The sequence below is a fragment of the Pelodiscus sinensis genome, chromosome 29, assembly GCF_049634645.1.
Source record: "Pelodiscus sinensis isolate JC-2024 chromosome 29, ASM4963464v1, whole genome shotgun sequence".
NCBI classification, from domain to species: Eukaryota; Metazoa; Chordata; order Testudines; family Trionychidae; genus Pelodiscus; species Pelodiscus sinensis.
In genome coordinates this window covers 12,906,474-12,920,160 of record NC_134739.1, presented here as the reverse complement: position 1 = coordinate 12,920,160, position 13,687 = coordinate 12,906,474, and the positions used below count along the sequence as shown (strand labels likewise).

Here is a 13,687-nt window from a genome sequence, read left to right as displayed (position 1 = left end):
CTCGCCCGGCCCGAGCCCAGACGCCAGCTCGCGGCTGCCAACCGCAGGCAAGACAACGGCTCTTCCTGCCCAGGCGGGGGGTGCACGTGACAGCCAGGAACCCGGCCCCAGAGACGCTACGACCCGTCCCCTGGGGGCAGAACCGGGCAGGGAAGCCGCCGGACACCGGCCCTGACGGGTGTGGAGCCTGACGGGAACACTGATTCTGGAGACTGGGCTAGTGGCTGGGCCGGCCGCTCCCCTCACGTGCTGCCCCCGCTCGAGGTCCCCTGGGGGGTCTGCCAAGGGGCTCCTGGTGGGGCGGGAGGGTTTGGAGCCGGCCCCGGTGCTAGGCAGCCACGGGGGAGCACACGAGGACCCCGGAAGCTCCCCGGACGTCCAGCCCTCAGCTCCGCCTCCCACGTGGAAACGGGGCAGGGGCCGGCGTGTGGGGAGATTGCCGGGCCCCCCTGGGACGTGGCGTCCGATCTTCTCAGGGTACCGGGGCAGCAGGGCCCTGGGAAGGGAACCCACCCGACCCTTCTCTGCAGGCCCCCCCCCCCCCGCCAGGTAGGGCTCTGCTACCCGACCCCACAGAAGCCCAGAGTGAACGGGGCAAGGCGGGGCGGCTCTGCCCAAGCCCGGTGCCCCCCACACCCTGACCCCGGGGCGGGTAGAGCCACTGGCGGCCGGGGGCCCAGCTGTGGAGCCAGAAGGAGACCGACAGGCCCAGGCCGCTACGCCCTGGCCCGGTGCCTCCCCCGGGGGGCAGCGCTTCCCTGCCGGGGGCCGGGGGTGACACCCGGCCCGAGCAAGGGCAGGATCGGGCCCAGGGCCGTTCCCGTCTCCGGAAGCCAGGGAGAAGCGGGGGCTGTTCCGGGCAGGGCTCCGGCCGTGTGCCCCTCCCCCCAGCACCCCGGCACCCACCTCCAGCTCGGCGATGATGCGGTCCTCCTCGTCGTCGTCCTTGATGGCGGAGGCGATGATGGGCGGGGTGGAGGCGGGCCTGGCGACCTCGGACACCGTCCGCCTGAGCTTCACCTGGGGCTTGTGCGGTTCCAGCTCCTCCGACTCGGCCTTCTGCAAGGGCGAGAGGTGAGCGGGGGCGGGGGCTCGGCCCGGGGCCCGGCGGGGGGCAGCCCGCCCCGTACCTTCATGAAGCCGGCGTCCTTCTTGCTGGTGACGATCACCTCGCCGGTGCGGGTGGTCGTCAGCCCGTGGGAGGAGGGGAAGCTCCGGCGAGGCGGGGGGGGAGGCGGCGATTTCGAGGGCTTCTCCGTCCGATACCGGGGCACCGTCAGCTCGTCTGGGGAAAGCACCCGGCTGTCAGGGGCAAGGCCTGGCTCCTCCCCCACTCGCGCCAGGGACTCGCCTGCGCTCCAGAGGGACACCCAGGGGCACCCGGGGGGGCGTGGGGCACCCTGACCTGGGCACGTCCACGTTGATTGCTACCGAGGCAAGACGGACACGTGCTCTGCAGGGCCGACAGCACCCTGGGACACACTGCTTGCCTCCAGCTGGGCGTGCCCGGGTGCCGACCCGTGTGGGGCGGGCTGCATGGCCCCAGGGAGCTCACCCGTACGCCCCAGGGCCCGGCCGGCCACACGACCGCTCGGGAGGGGCCCTCGCAGAGCCTCGGGGTCAATCCTGCAGGTGCCGAGTGCCCGAGAGGGGGCCCAGGGCCTTGCAGGGACGGGGCCCCGAGCGCCCGGTAGATCTGGGGAGCTCAGAGGCCTGGTGAGCTCGAACACCGAGCCCCCGGTACCGGAAGGGACAGAAACTGAGCAACTCCCGGCCGGTGCCAAGCCCCTGCAGCGAGGGCCCCGTGGCCACGGCAGCAGAGAAATCCCCTGGAATCGGCATTCGCTCCCCAGCCCGCCCCCCCGGCCGGGCTTCTCGGGCAGGGTGTTTCTCCCGCCCTGGGCGGGGCACCGAGAGCAGGCCCTGGTCCGAACGGAGGATGCTCCAAGGAGCCCAGCGGCCCTGGAGTGACAGAGCAGGGAGCCAGAGTCTCTTGCGCTTCCTGGGCTGGCCAAGAGGGGGCGCTGCAGTCTCAGCCATCCCCTGCTCTAACCACTGCCCCCCACTGCCAGGAACGAAACCCAGGCGTCCTGCCCCCCTACCCTATATCCTGCTCCCCCCACGCCTGGTACGGACCCAGGAGTCCTGGCTCTGGGGGCAGTGGAGAGGCTGAAGAAGGCCTGACTTGGACTGCGGGGGGTGGGGGGACCCGCCTCGGGGGGTCCTCAGGGCTGAGACAGGGACACGTTGCGACGGGCACCCTGGCCGGACTCCCCCGCCCCTACCTGAGCCCCTGCGGCCGTTGGGGTCCACCTTGGCGGTGGCTTTCTGGCTGTGCTGCGGCTTGGAGGCCTTGTGCTCCGGCGTGGAGGCGGCGCTGCCGGGGCCGGCGGCCGGCTTGTGCTTGGCGGCGAACTCCAGGTCGGGGATGGCCTTCATGAGCTCCGCCTGGGTCTCCTCCAGGAGGCGGTTAATGTCCTTGGCGCTGTACTGGGTCAGCGCCGCCCTCTTCTCCTCCCAGTCCCGCTCGGCGGCCTGCGGCAGAAAGCGCACCTCGCTGCGGCGTGGCTGGGGGCTCGGGGGCCGCCCCGCCTGAGCCCCCACACCTGGATCCCGGCGTACAGGCTGGGGGCTCTGGGAGGAACCCCGGAAAGGCCTGAGACACAGGGGTGGGGACCCTAAGGCCCTGGGGCCGGATGTGGCCCCCGGCTTGCCTGGAGCTGGTGCCCAAAGCTTGGGGCTTCCCCCCCCAGTATCGGGGAGCCCAGGCTGGTGCTCCACCCCCCCCTGCTGCCCACCTGTGGGGCTGGAGCCAATCGACTAGCCTGGGCCCCCCGAGGCTCTGGTGAGGGAGGCGAATGTGAGGGGGGGTCTGTCTCAGTCGGGGGCCACGGCAGCTGCTGCGTCTCACCTGTGTGCAGCCCCCGACCCACAAACGGTTCTTCGCCCCGGCTCTAGAGGGCTTCATACAGCCAGAAGGGACCCTGACCCCTGTACAGCAGGGACCAGAACTCCCCTCCCCCCAGTCCCGTATTAAGCCCCAAGCCGCGGGACGTCAAAGCATTAGCCTGTGAGCCAGGCAGGGAACGGGCGAGAGCGAGGGTCTGCTCATGCCCCAGGCCTCGGCTGGGAATCGGTTAGCAGATCCTCCCGGACGATCCCCCGCCGGCGACCCCGACTGCCACCTGGATCCTCCTCAGGCTCCCTCCTGCGAGCTGGGGAATCATCGCCGGGGAAACTGAGGCCCGGGGCGGGCACAGCGGTGACAGTGTGTCGGGGCGGGGAATGGAACCCTGGCTCCTTGTCTGGATCGTGGCCCCCCCTGGCTCTAATCTACGCTCCCCGCCTTGGAAATGGACTCTAGGGCGAAAGGCTGAACCTGGCGCTGCCCGGCTTTGCCAAACTGGGGGCCGAACCTATTTCCAAAGGCTCACGCCCCCCACCCCCCACTGCAGGGCAGATTCTCTTCGGGGGGGGGGCTCCCTCTGGGCTGCCCTGTCCCCTGCAGGTAACCAGCAGGGGGCGCTACGGAGGGAGGAGGAAGTGACAGCAGCTACGGGGGGGGGGGGGGGGGGCGTGTCGGGAGGCAGCTGGGGAGGTGGCGCCCCCTGGTGGACACCCCCAGGGTGACAGGCCCTGCCATGCAAAAATCTCAGTTCCCAAAGACTGTTGCCTGCTGGTGTGAGCCCCCCCTGGAAAGCCTCCCCCAGGCGTGCGCCCCAGACAACGCGGGCAGGAGCACCAGGCTCCCCCCACCCCCCGCCCTGGCTCTCACCTCCACGGACACGGCCTTGTCCGCGCTCCTCCTGCTGGGGATCTCGGGGCCCGTCTGGGTCTTGGCCGGCACCATCTCCGGCCCTCGGGAGGGGTTATTGCTCTTGGAGGGGGCAGGGGCGCTCTGCCCGAAGCCGGGCGGCCCCAGGGGGTCCGTGGAGCCCGTCAGGTCGTGGAGGTTCATGGGGGGGCTGGTGGGCATCTCGAAGTCCAGCCCCCTGCTGAAATCGGTCTCCGGCGCCGCCTTCTTCGGGGACTGGCTCAGGTGGGGCGACGGAGCCCAGCCCCCCTCCTCCACTTGCCTGCCCACGGGAGAGAGAAGTCAGGGGTCTGCGGGCAGGACGCAGGAGGTGGGGGGCTGGGGTGGGGGCCGCACCCTGACCCCTTGCTGCAGAAAACCCATTTCAGGGGGCTTCCCGTGGCTCCGAGGGGGCCGCTCTGTTTATTCACCCCCCCCCCCCCGAGTCACTGAATGTTTCCCTTGGTTTTTAAACTGAAAAAGGGTTTTTCTGCCCCCTTCTTCCCGGGGGTGGGGCAGGGCTCTCCCATGGCTGGGGGGACACAGCCGAGTCTGGCCCAGGGAGCCGGGACCGGCCTGGGGGTGGGGTAGGGGTCCCCCGTGGCTGGGGGGACACAGCCGGGTCTGGCCCAGGGAGCCGGGACCCGCCCGGGGTGGGGTAGGGGTCCCCCGTGGCTGGGAGGGCACAGCCGGGTCTGGCCCAGGGAGCCGGGACCCGCCCGGGGTGGGGTAGGGGTCCCCCGTGGCTGGGAGGGCACAGCCGGGTCTGGCCCAGGGAGCCGGGACCCGCCTGGGGTGGGGTAGGGGTCCCCCGTGGCTGGGAGGGCAGAGCCGGGTCTGGCCAGGGAGCCGGGACCCGCCCGGGGTGGGGTAGGGGTCCCCCGTGGCTGGGGGGGCACAGCCGGGTCTGGCCCAGGGAGCCGGGACCCGCCCGGGGTGGGGTAGGGGTCCCCCGTGGCTGGGAGGGCACAGCCGGGTCTGGCCCAGGGAGCCGGGACCCGCCCGGGGTGGGGTAGGGGTCCCCCGTGGCTGGGAGGGCACAGCCGGGTCTGGCCCAGGGAGCCGGGACCCGCCCGGGGTGGGGTAGGGGTCCCCCGTGGCTGGGGGGGCACAGCCGGGTCTGGCCAGGGAGCCGGGACCCGCCCGGGGTGGGGTAGGGGTCCCCCGTGGCTGGGGGGGCACAGCCGGGTCTGGCCCAGGGAGCCGGGACCCGCCCGGGGTGGGGTAGGGGTCCCCCGTGGCTGGGAGGGCAGAGCCGGGTCTGGCCCAGGGAGCCGGGACCCGCCCGGGGTGGGGTAGGGGTCCCCCGTGGCTGGGAGGGCAGAGCCGGGTCTGGCCAGGGAGCCGGGACCCGCCCGGGGTGGGGTAGGGGCTGCCCCGTGGCTGGGGGGGCACAGCCGGGTCTGGCCCAGGGAGCCGGGACCCGCCCGGGGTGGGGTAGGGGTCCCCCGTGGCTGGGAGGGCAGAGCCGGGTCTGGCCCAGGGAGCCGGGACCCGCCCGGGGTGGGGTAGGGGCTGCCCTGTGGCTGGGAGGGCACAGCCGGGTCTGGCCCAGGGAGCCGGGACCCGCCCGGGGTGGGGTAGGGGTCCCCCGTGGCTGGGAGGGCACAGCCGGGTCTGGCCCAGGGAGCCGGGACCCGCCTGGGGTGGGGTAGGGGTCCCCCATGGCTGGGGGGCACAGCCGGGTCTGGCCCAGGGAGCCGGGACCCGCCCGGGGTGGGGTAGGGGCTGCCCTGTGGCTGGGAGGGCACAGCCGGGTCTGGCCCAGGGAGCCGGGACCCGCCCGGGGTGGGGTAGGGGCTGCCCTGTGGCTGGGGGGCACTGCCGAGTCTGGCCCAGGGAGCCAGGACCCGCCCGGGGTGGGGTAGGGGCTGCCCTGTGGCTGGGTTTGGGGGGCTCACTTGCGGATCTGGGTGAGCGTGTCCGTCACCGCCTTGCAGCGCTTCAGCAGCCCGTCCAGCCGGTGCGGCTCCTCCTTGAGGAACTTCACGGCCTCCACCTCCACCCGCAGCACCACGCGCATCTTGCTCTGCAGGCTGGGGAAGTGAGCTGGGAGAGGCGGGCGCAGGGTCAGCGCGGGTCCGGGGGGGCTGGGCCCGCTACTCCGAGGGCCAGGGGAAAGACCTCCCAGAGCATGGGGGAGGCGAGCCCCCTCCTGCACCCGGAGACGCACCCGACTCTGCCTTGCCCCCCCCCCCTCGCCTGGGAAGAGGCAGCTGGGGGAACTTCAGGAGAAACCCCCCCTCAATTGCAGCTCAGAGACCCCTGGTGCCAACAGCCCCATTCCCTTGCCAGCCCCCACGCCCCCCAGGCCTCCCACGGGCACACCCAGCCCAAACGCCTGCCGCCCCCCCCACAGGGTCACCCGGGCCCCCGTTTCCCCGGACATGGCTTCTCTGGTCCCGCCCGGGGAGTTCTGACAGTGACAAACATCCCTGATTTTTCCTGGCTCCCCGTTTCCCTCCTCTCCAGAGCTGGGCGGGCGGAGAGCAGCAGCTGCTGGCCAGGCACCCAGCTCTGAAGCGGCGCAGAAGTCAGGATGGCCTGGGATGACATCACCCTAGAAACTGTACCCCCCTTGGCGTCCCCCTAGCAGCGTCCTCTCTGGGGGACCTCGCAACATGGCTCCCCCGTACTCACCGCAGCCCCTCAGAGACGACACTCCCCTGCTTCCGGGTCTAGCACTGCCTGCCTCTCGTCTCTTCGCCTCCCTGGCCTTCCTTCCGTTTCCCACCTCCTGCCCCCTCACCCAGGCCCAGCCAGCCCCCCGTCAGGCACACGGGTCAGAGACCCAGGCAGCCTCCCATGGGCCTTTGCTGTGGGGGAGACTCCTGTTTGTTACATTCACCCCGGGGCTGAGACGCTCCCCTGCTCGCTGTGCCGTTCCTACCCTCCTTCTCTCTTGGAGCCGGGTTGTTCGTGGCTGTTGCAGATTTCGGGGGGATGGGCGGGGATGGGGGTTGTTTAAACCTGGCTGCAGTGGGAGAACCTTGTTCTCTGCATTTGAGGGAGCAGGGAACCCGCAATGGGCTTGGGGAGACTTGACCAGGGATGTGCGGCAGGTCAGTGGCAGGGCCAGGATTAACCCTCAGGGGAATCCTGGCTCCCAGCTTTGTGCTCCACCCACTCGCTCTGGCTGCCAGCTCCTTTCCGTATCCGAGTGGGGATGGGGAAGGAGCACTCTCCCTGGTGGATTGAAAGGCCAAGCCAAGCCCGGCCCCCCTCATCTGCTTCTCCAGCACTCACTGTGGCCACTAGCACAGCAAGCAGCCTGTTCTTAGACAGCTCCATCAGTGGGGATCCGGCCCAGTGTTTCTCTGTGCTGAGCTGGAGGAAATTGCCCCCCTCTCGATGTGCCGTAGCGGGGGGGCTGTCTGCTCTGTGACCCAGGGTCCCTGACTCACCCACATGTGGATTGGCCCAGACACCTAGTCCCCGCCTGAGCAGATAACAAGGCTTTTCCCAGGGGGAGAGACAAAGGAAGGGAGGAGGAGACGGCCACTCGGCTGGGGGGCAGGGCCTGGGGGGTGGCCGGGTTTTGGCTGGGAAAATGTGAAGGGAAGAGACTAAGCCAGTGGTCACCGACCGGCAGATTGGGATCTCCGGGTCGATCTTGGAGCTTCTGAGAGGTGATCCTGACGGGTTTGGCCAAGAGGCTACCAAGTGTAGAATCATAGAACAGTAGAACCGGAAGGGAGCTCGCGAGGTCATCGGGTCCAGTCCCTGCCCTCCCGGCAGGGCCCAGCACCGTCTAGACCATCCCTGGCAGGCGTCTGTCTCACCTGCTTTTAAATATCCCCAGAGATGGGGATTCCACAACCTCCCTGGGCAATTTATCCCAGTGTTTGATCCCTGACAGGCAGGAAGTTTTTCCTAATGTCCAACCTGAACCTCCCTGGCTGCAGTTTAAGCCCCTTGCTGCTTGGCCTGTCCTCAGAGGCCAAGGGGAACAATTTTTCTCCCTCCTCCTTTCGGATACTTGAAAACTGCTCTCCTGCCCCCTCTCAGCCTTCTCTTTTTAAACTAAACAAGCCCAAATCCTTCAGTCTTCCCTCAGCTCCTGTCTTCTAGGCCTTGAATCATTCTTGTTGCTCTTCTCTGGACCTTCTCCAGTTTCTCCGCATCTTTCCTGAAATGCGGTGCCCAGCACTGGGCGCAATCCTCCAACTGGGGCCTGACCAGCGCAGAGCCGAGCGGAAGGACTTCTCGCGTCTGGCTCACCCCACGCCTGTTAACAAGCCCAGAGTCCCGCTTGCTGTTTGTGCAACTGTGTCCCACTGTTGACTCCTATGTAGCTTGTGGCACTAGGACCCCGAGATCCCGTTCCGCAGGGCCCCTTCCTAGAAGTCGCTTCCCGTTCTGTGTGTGGAAGGGATCGCTCCTGCCCAAGTGAAGCACCCGGCACGTGTCCGTGTTAAACTTCATCTTTTTTACCTCCGACCATTTCTCCAGTTTGGCCCGATCATTTTGAACTATGACCCCGTCCTCCAGGGCCCTTGTAACTCTCCCGGTCTGGTATCATCTGCAGACTTAACAATCGTATTCTCTACGCCATCGTCTTCAGCGGCCCCTCCCCCTGCTGCTGCGCATCTCCTGCCCTGTGCCTTGCAGCTGTCCCCTCGGCGCCTCCTGCTATCTGGGCAGGGCAGGGGAGGGAGAGGAGGGGGCTGATGTCAAGGACCCCCCCCCCCCCTCACTCTGCATCCTGTCTCCACAGAGCAGAGAGAGGGGTACAACAGGGCTTGGGATGGAGGGAGTTTGCTGGCTGCTTTTGGGAGTGGTGCAGGGCCAGGCTGGGGTGAGCCTGCCTTAGCCCCACGGCCCCACCACCCAGGAGCCAGCTGGAACCCATATCCTGAAACCCTACCCCAGGCATGAACCCCCTTCTGAACTCCAAGCCTCTGCCCCAGCTCCAAGCACCCCTGCATGCAAACACCCACCCAGAGCCTGCACCTAGAGCCCCCTCCAGCCCCCCGACTGCCTGCCCTAAGCTCAGCTCAGAGCCCCCTCACACTCCAAATCCCTTAGCCCAAGACCAGAGCCTGCACCCCAACCCGCTGCCCCGCCTGGTGAAAGGGAGGGGGGATGGTGTGAGCAGGGGCGGGGCCTCGGAGAAGGAGGCGGGGCCAGGGAATTTGGGGGTGAGGTAGATCTTGGATTGCACTTCAATTCAGAAAGTGATCTCGTGCTTAAAAAGGTTGGAGACCCCTGGACTAAGCTGAGTACTGGGGGCCGGGGGGCCGGTGGACCCCTCCCCCAAGGGGTCTGACTCCTCTAACCACATCACGTCCGCGCTGGGCTGGATCCTGGGGAAGCAATAACCCCTCCCTGTTCTACTGGCGGGCGAAGTCTCATTTTGCTGCAGACGGGGTGTAGGATCGGGGGTCCCCGACGCGCCTCCACACTCTCCCCCACATCTGCCATGCTGTAGACTAAGCCTGTGGCTCCTGGGCCTACAGATCCCCAGGCCCGTGCATTGTCTGGGAGAGGCAGAACGGGCTCGGGGAACGTTCAGGGATCCTTAGGGAAGACACGGTTCTCCACAGCTGCGCTGAGCGTGTCAGGCCTCAGCCCCTCAGCTAATGGCCAGCTGCCCCGAGCGTGAATCCTGCTGCTTTCTCTGCTGCCGGGTGCCACGGGAGAGCGTTCCAGGGTGCCAGCTAGCCCCCCTCCCATGAGGCACCCCAGGATCGGCCTCCCCCAACCCTCCCCTTCAGCCGGCCCCCCTTACCCTTCAGTTCGGTCAGCGTCTCCCCCAGCTGCTTCAGCACCACGGCCTTCTCCTCCAGCTCTTGCACGGGGACCACCCGGTGACTGTCCTGGATCTTCGCCACCGACTTCTCCAGGTCGCTGGAAGCACCGGGCGGGAGCGTCACGGCGGGGCCGGGCGGGCAGGGGAGCAGCTGGGCTGGGCAGGCGAGTGTAGGCAGGGCCCCGGGCTGTGCCCCCTGAGCCAGTAGCAGCTCTGGCCCCTGTTCCAGGTCAGGCACCGGCACAGAGGCAGAGTGGGGGCCGCTATGAACCAGCCCCTTGACGCCGCGGCTGATTTACACCCGCGGGCGAGCTGGCCCCAAAGACTCGTATGGCCACGACTGTGCCCAGGCCTTTGCGAAGAAGGCAGAGAGACACAAGCAGACACCAGGGATGGGCACCGGGCACCCTGCCCACCAGGGACTGGCACCGGGCACCCTATCCACCAGGGACAGACACCAGGCACCCTGCCCACCAGGGACTGGCACCGGGCACCCTGCCCACCAGGGACTGGCACCGGGCACCCTGCCCACCAGGGACTGGCACCGGGCACCCTATCCACCAGGGACGGGCACTGGGCACCCTGCCCACCAGGGACAGACACCAGGCACCCTGCCCACCAGGGACTGGCACTGGGCACCCTGCCCACCAGGGACGGGCACTGGGCACCCTGCCCACCAGGGACGGGCACCGGGCACCCTGCCCACCAGGGACTGGCACCGGGCACCCTGCCCACCAGGGACAGACACCGGGCACCCTGCCCACCAGGGACAGACACTGGGCACCCTGCCCACCAGGGACAGACACCGGGCACCCTGCCCACCAGGGACAGACACCAGGCATCCTGCCCACCAGGGACTGGCACCGGGCACCCTATCCACCAGGGACAGACACCAGGCATCCTGCCCACCAGGGACTGGCACCGGGCACCCTGCCCACCAGGGACGGGCACTGGGCACCCTGCCCACCAGGGACGGGCACCGGGCACCCTGCCCACCAGGGACTGGCACCGGGCACCCTGCCCACCAGGGACAGACACCGGGCACCCTGCCCACCAGGGACAGACACTGGGCACCCTGCCCACCAGGGACGGGCACCGGGCATCCTATCCACCAGGGACGAGCACCAGGCACCTTGCCCACCAAGGACACCAGGCACCCTGCTCAGCAGGGACGGGCACCGGGCACCCGCCTGCAATCCTGCCCTTACTTCAACTGCTGAGTGATCAGCTCTTCCTCGTTGAGGTAGCGGAGCCGCTCCTCCTCCACCAGGCTGCGCTGGCGCTGCAGGGGGTCCTCCTGCCTGCGCAGGGCGTCCGTCACCCGCACGCTGATCTCCGTCTCCGTCCGCCGCAGCATCGTCTTCACCGTCTCCTGGTTCTGCAGCTGGGAGGTCAGCGGGAGAGGGGCGTGACCTGGTGGTACTTCAGGGGGCGCGAGGACACAGGAAAGGGACCGATTCTGCCCCCGCCCCCGGTACCATCCAAACCCCCAGCGGGGCGGGGGGGCGGCCGGGACTCATGGCTTCGAGCCCCAGCCCCAGCGCGGCGCGTGAGCCGAGGCTGCTGGCTCTGATCCCCACGTCTCTCCTAGTGGTTAGAGCAGGAGGCAGGGAGCTCCCATTAGCACACAGGAGGGCGAAGCATGGGGGGGGAGCGGTTCAAGGCAGGTGGGAACCTGGGGGATTGCTGCCAGGGCCAGTCCAAGCTGGGCACAAGGAGTGATTCCCTAGGGGTGCTGGGATGGCACGGGGCTGGCGCTGCCCAGGTAGCAATGGCACAATCAATTCCACGCGAACCGCCGCAGAAGGACGGGGGGGGGGGGCTCTAGCTCGCATGGGGGAGCTGAGTGGGGATCCCCTCTCCCAGCAGAGAGCAACCAACCCACCAGCTGTGCCAATTGTTCCGTTACTCCCCCCCTCCCGTGCGCGCCGTCCCCGGGCACAGCCTGGGGCAGGGTCTGCCAGGGCGAGACGGGCGCAGGGATGGGTCTGACGTATTTCCGAGGAACTCGGGCCCTGGGACAGCGTTGGCCGTCCTCCATTCCGCCCGGCTGCTCCGCTTCCCTCGGCTCTGCAGCGTCCTCCAGAACCACCCCACTCCCGCCTGTCACTGGGAATTAGGTCTGGAGCCCAACGAGGCCGAGAAAAGCAGGGCCTGGCCACCGAGACCCCGGGCTCCTGACCATCTGCCTGGCAGCCCAGGGCCAAGGGAAGGGCAGGACTCGGGGCAAGCCGCGGGCGGGGGTACGAGCGAGCAGGCGAGAGAGGAAAGGGGGGTCCGGCTGGGGAATCCCCCCTCCCATCACACAGGACAGCCAATCCACCTGCGCACGCTCCTGGGAGCCAGGCTGAATCCGAACGCCGAGCCGGAAAGCAGCCGCTGACCATGAGACGGCGCTTTGGGGGCCCGGTGGGGCTCAGGCCGGTCCCCGGATCGCCAGCCCCGTGGGGGTTCACTGGTGGCTTGGACAGACGGTGGAGGACCCAGGCTGCCCCACCTCTGGCTCCAGGGGCAAGTTCTTTCTCCACTGTGCCCCTGGAGTAACCCCCCAACCTCCCTGCATTCTGTGCCCCCCTTCTCCGTCCTGAGTCCCAAGGGTGCCCAAGCGGGTGGTGCTGTCCGTGGGGACGGCTGCGGAACGGGGTGCTCTCGGCTCGGGTTCAAACAGCAGTGAGGACCCAGCGGCTGGGTCATCGCCACGCCCTGCCCCCCGTTAAGAGCCCCCTGGCTTGGCCGCGCAGGCCTGGCTCCGGGGGCCCGCGGGTGGTCCCAGGGGCCCCGCCGCCCGCTCACCTGCAGTTTCTTCAGCTGCTGCAGCTGGTTGCGGAGGTCGCTGGCGTTGTGCTGCAGGTCGTGGAGGTGCAGCTGCATGTGCAGGCGGGTGATGGCCGTGGGCGGCCCCCCGGGGGTGCTGCTGGCCGAGGGCTGCGGGGGGGCTGGGAGCGGGGTCCCCATGCTGCTGCGGCTGGCGGCTGAAAGCGGGAAGGGAGCAGCGCGGCCAGTGAAGGGCGGGGGGGGGGGCTCCCTCCTGCCGCCCGGCCCCCAGCGCCAGCTCCCCCCCCAGCGAGCAGGGCGGGGTGCAAATCTGGCTCTGCCGCCCCGGCCCTGCGGCTAAGCCCCGCCCCCTTTCTGCCGAACTCTCCGGCCCAGCACCGCTAAACCGACTGCCGGGGAGCCCCCAGAGATGAGCTCTCGGGCCAGGGGCCCCCAGGGCAGACCGGGGAGATTTTAGGGCACTGAGTGACATATGCACTGCCGGGGGGAGGGGCTGCCATGTGGGGTGGGGCTGGGCTGGAGGGGGAGGGGCTGCTGTGTGGGGTGGGGCTGGGCTGGAGGGGGAGGGGCTGCTGTGTGGGGTGGGGCTGGGCAGAAGGAGGAGGGGCTGCTGTGTGGGGTGGGGTTTGGTTGGTGGGGGAGGGGCTGCTGTGTGGGGTGGGGCTGGGTTGGAGGGGGAGAAGCTGCTGTGTGGGGTGGGGCTGGGCTGGAGGGGGAGGAGCTGCTGTGTGGGGTGGGGCTGGGCAGAAGGAGGAGGGGCTGCTGTGTGGGGTGGGGTTTGGTCGGTGGGGGAGGAGCTGCCGTGTGGGGTGGGGCTTGGCCAGAGGGGGAGGAGCTGCTGTGTGGGGTGGGGATGTGTGGGAGGGGGAGGAGCTGCTGGGGGGGGGCTGGGCCTGTGGGGCAGCTGCTTAGTGGGCCTCTCTGAAGCCGCACAGGAGGGAGGGGCAGAGGACGGGGACACCTGCCCAGGAGTGGGGCCTCTGGAGACCCCTCCTCCACCTCCCAGAGCCCCAAATCCCACCCCCTCCCCTCTGACTCAGGGCAGCTCCCCCGGTGGCGGCTCCTCGGGCCCCGGAGTGGGAGGGCCCCATGCACAGGCAGCTCCTGCAGGCGGGACTCAGGGCTGCGGCCGGGGTGCCTGGCGCCCCCCCCCTCACTTACGGGCTGGCGGGGGCGTCCCTCCGTTGGTGGCCTCTGTCTTCTCGCTGTGAGTAGGGGAGGGTGAGAGGTGAGAACCGGTTAAGCCCCCCGGCCCCGGCAGAGCGAGGACCGGAGAGCCGGGGAAGGGCGCAGGCCACCGAGGTAACACAGATGTTAACGAGATGCTTTGGGGTCATGCTGTCCCCCTAGGGCTGCCTCTGCCCCCA

The 13,687-nt window shown here is 69.1% G+C and overlaps 1 protein-coding gene across 8 annotated transcripts in view; it reads right to left on the bottom strand.

The window, feature by feature from the left end:
* Nucleotides 1-13,687, bottom strand: part of SRCIN1 (SRC kinase signaling inhibitor 1) — a 174,437-nt gene that overhangs the window by 20,300 nt on the left and 140,450 nt on the right. For all 8 annotated transcript variants that reach the window (XM_075911739.1, XM_075911738.1, XM_075911742.1 and 5 more), the window contains 9 exons: nucleotides 13,482-13,525; nucleotides 12,339-12,517; nucleotides 10,754-10,929; nucleotides 9,525-9,643; nucleotides 5,695-5,842; nucleotides 3,776-4,076; nucleotides 2,286-2,535; nucleotides 1,131-1,285; nucleotides 907-1,059 (listed from right to left, as the gene is read on the bottom strand). In XM_075911739.1, the coding sequence (XP_075767854.1) occupies nucleotides 907-1,059; nucleotides 1,131-1,285; nucleotides 2,286-2,535; nucleotides 3,776-4,076; nucleotides 5,695-5,842; nucleotides 9,525-9,643; nucleotides 10,754-10,929; nucleotides 12,339-12,517; nucleotides 13,482-13,525 (1,525 nt within the window). The remainder of the gene's footprint in view (nucleotides 1-906; nucleotides 1,060-1,130; nucleotides 1,286-2,285; nucleotides 2,536-3,775; nucleotides 4,077-5,694; nucleotides 5,843-9,524; nucleotides 9,644-10,753; nucleotides 10,930-12,338; nucleotides 12,518-13,481; nucleotides 13,526-13,687) is intronic.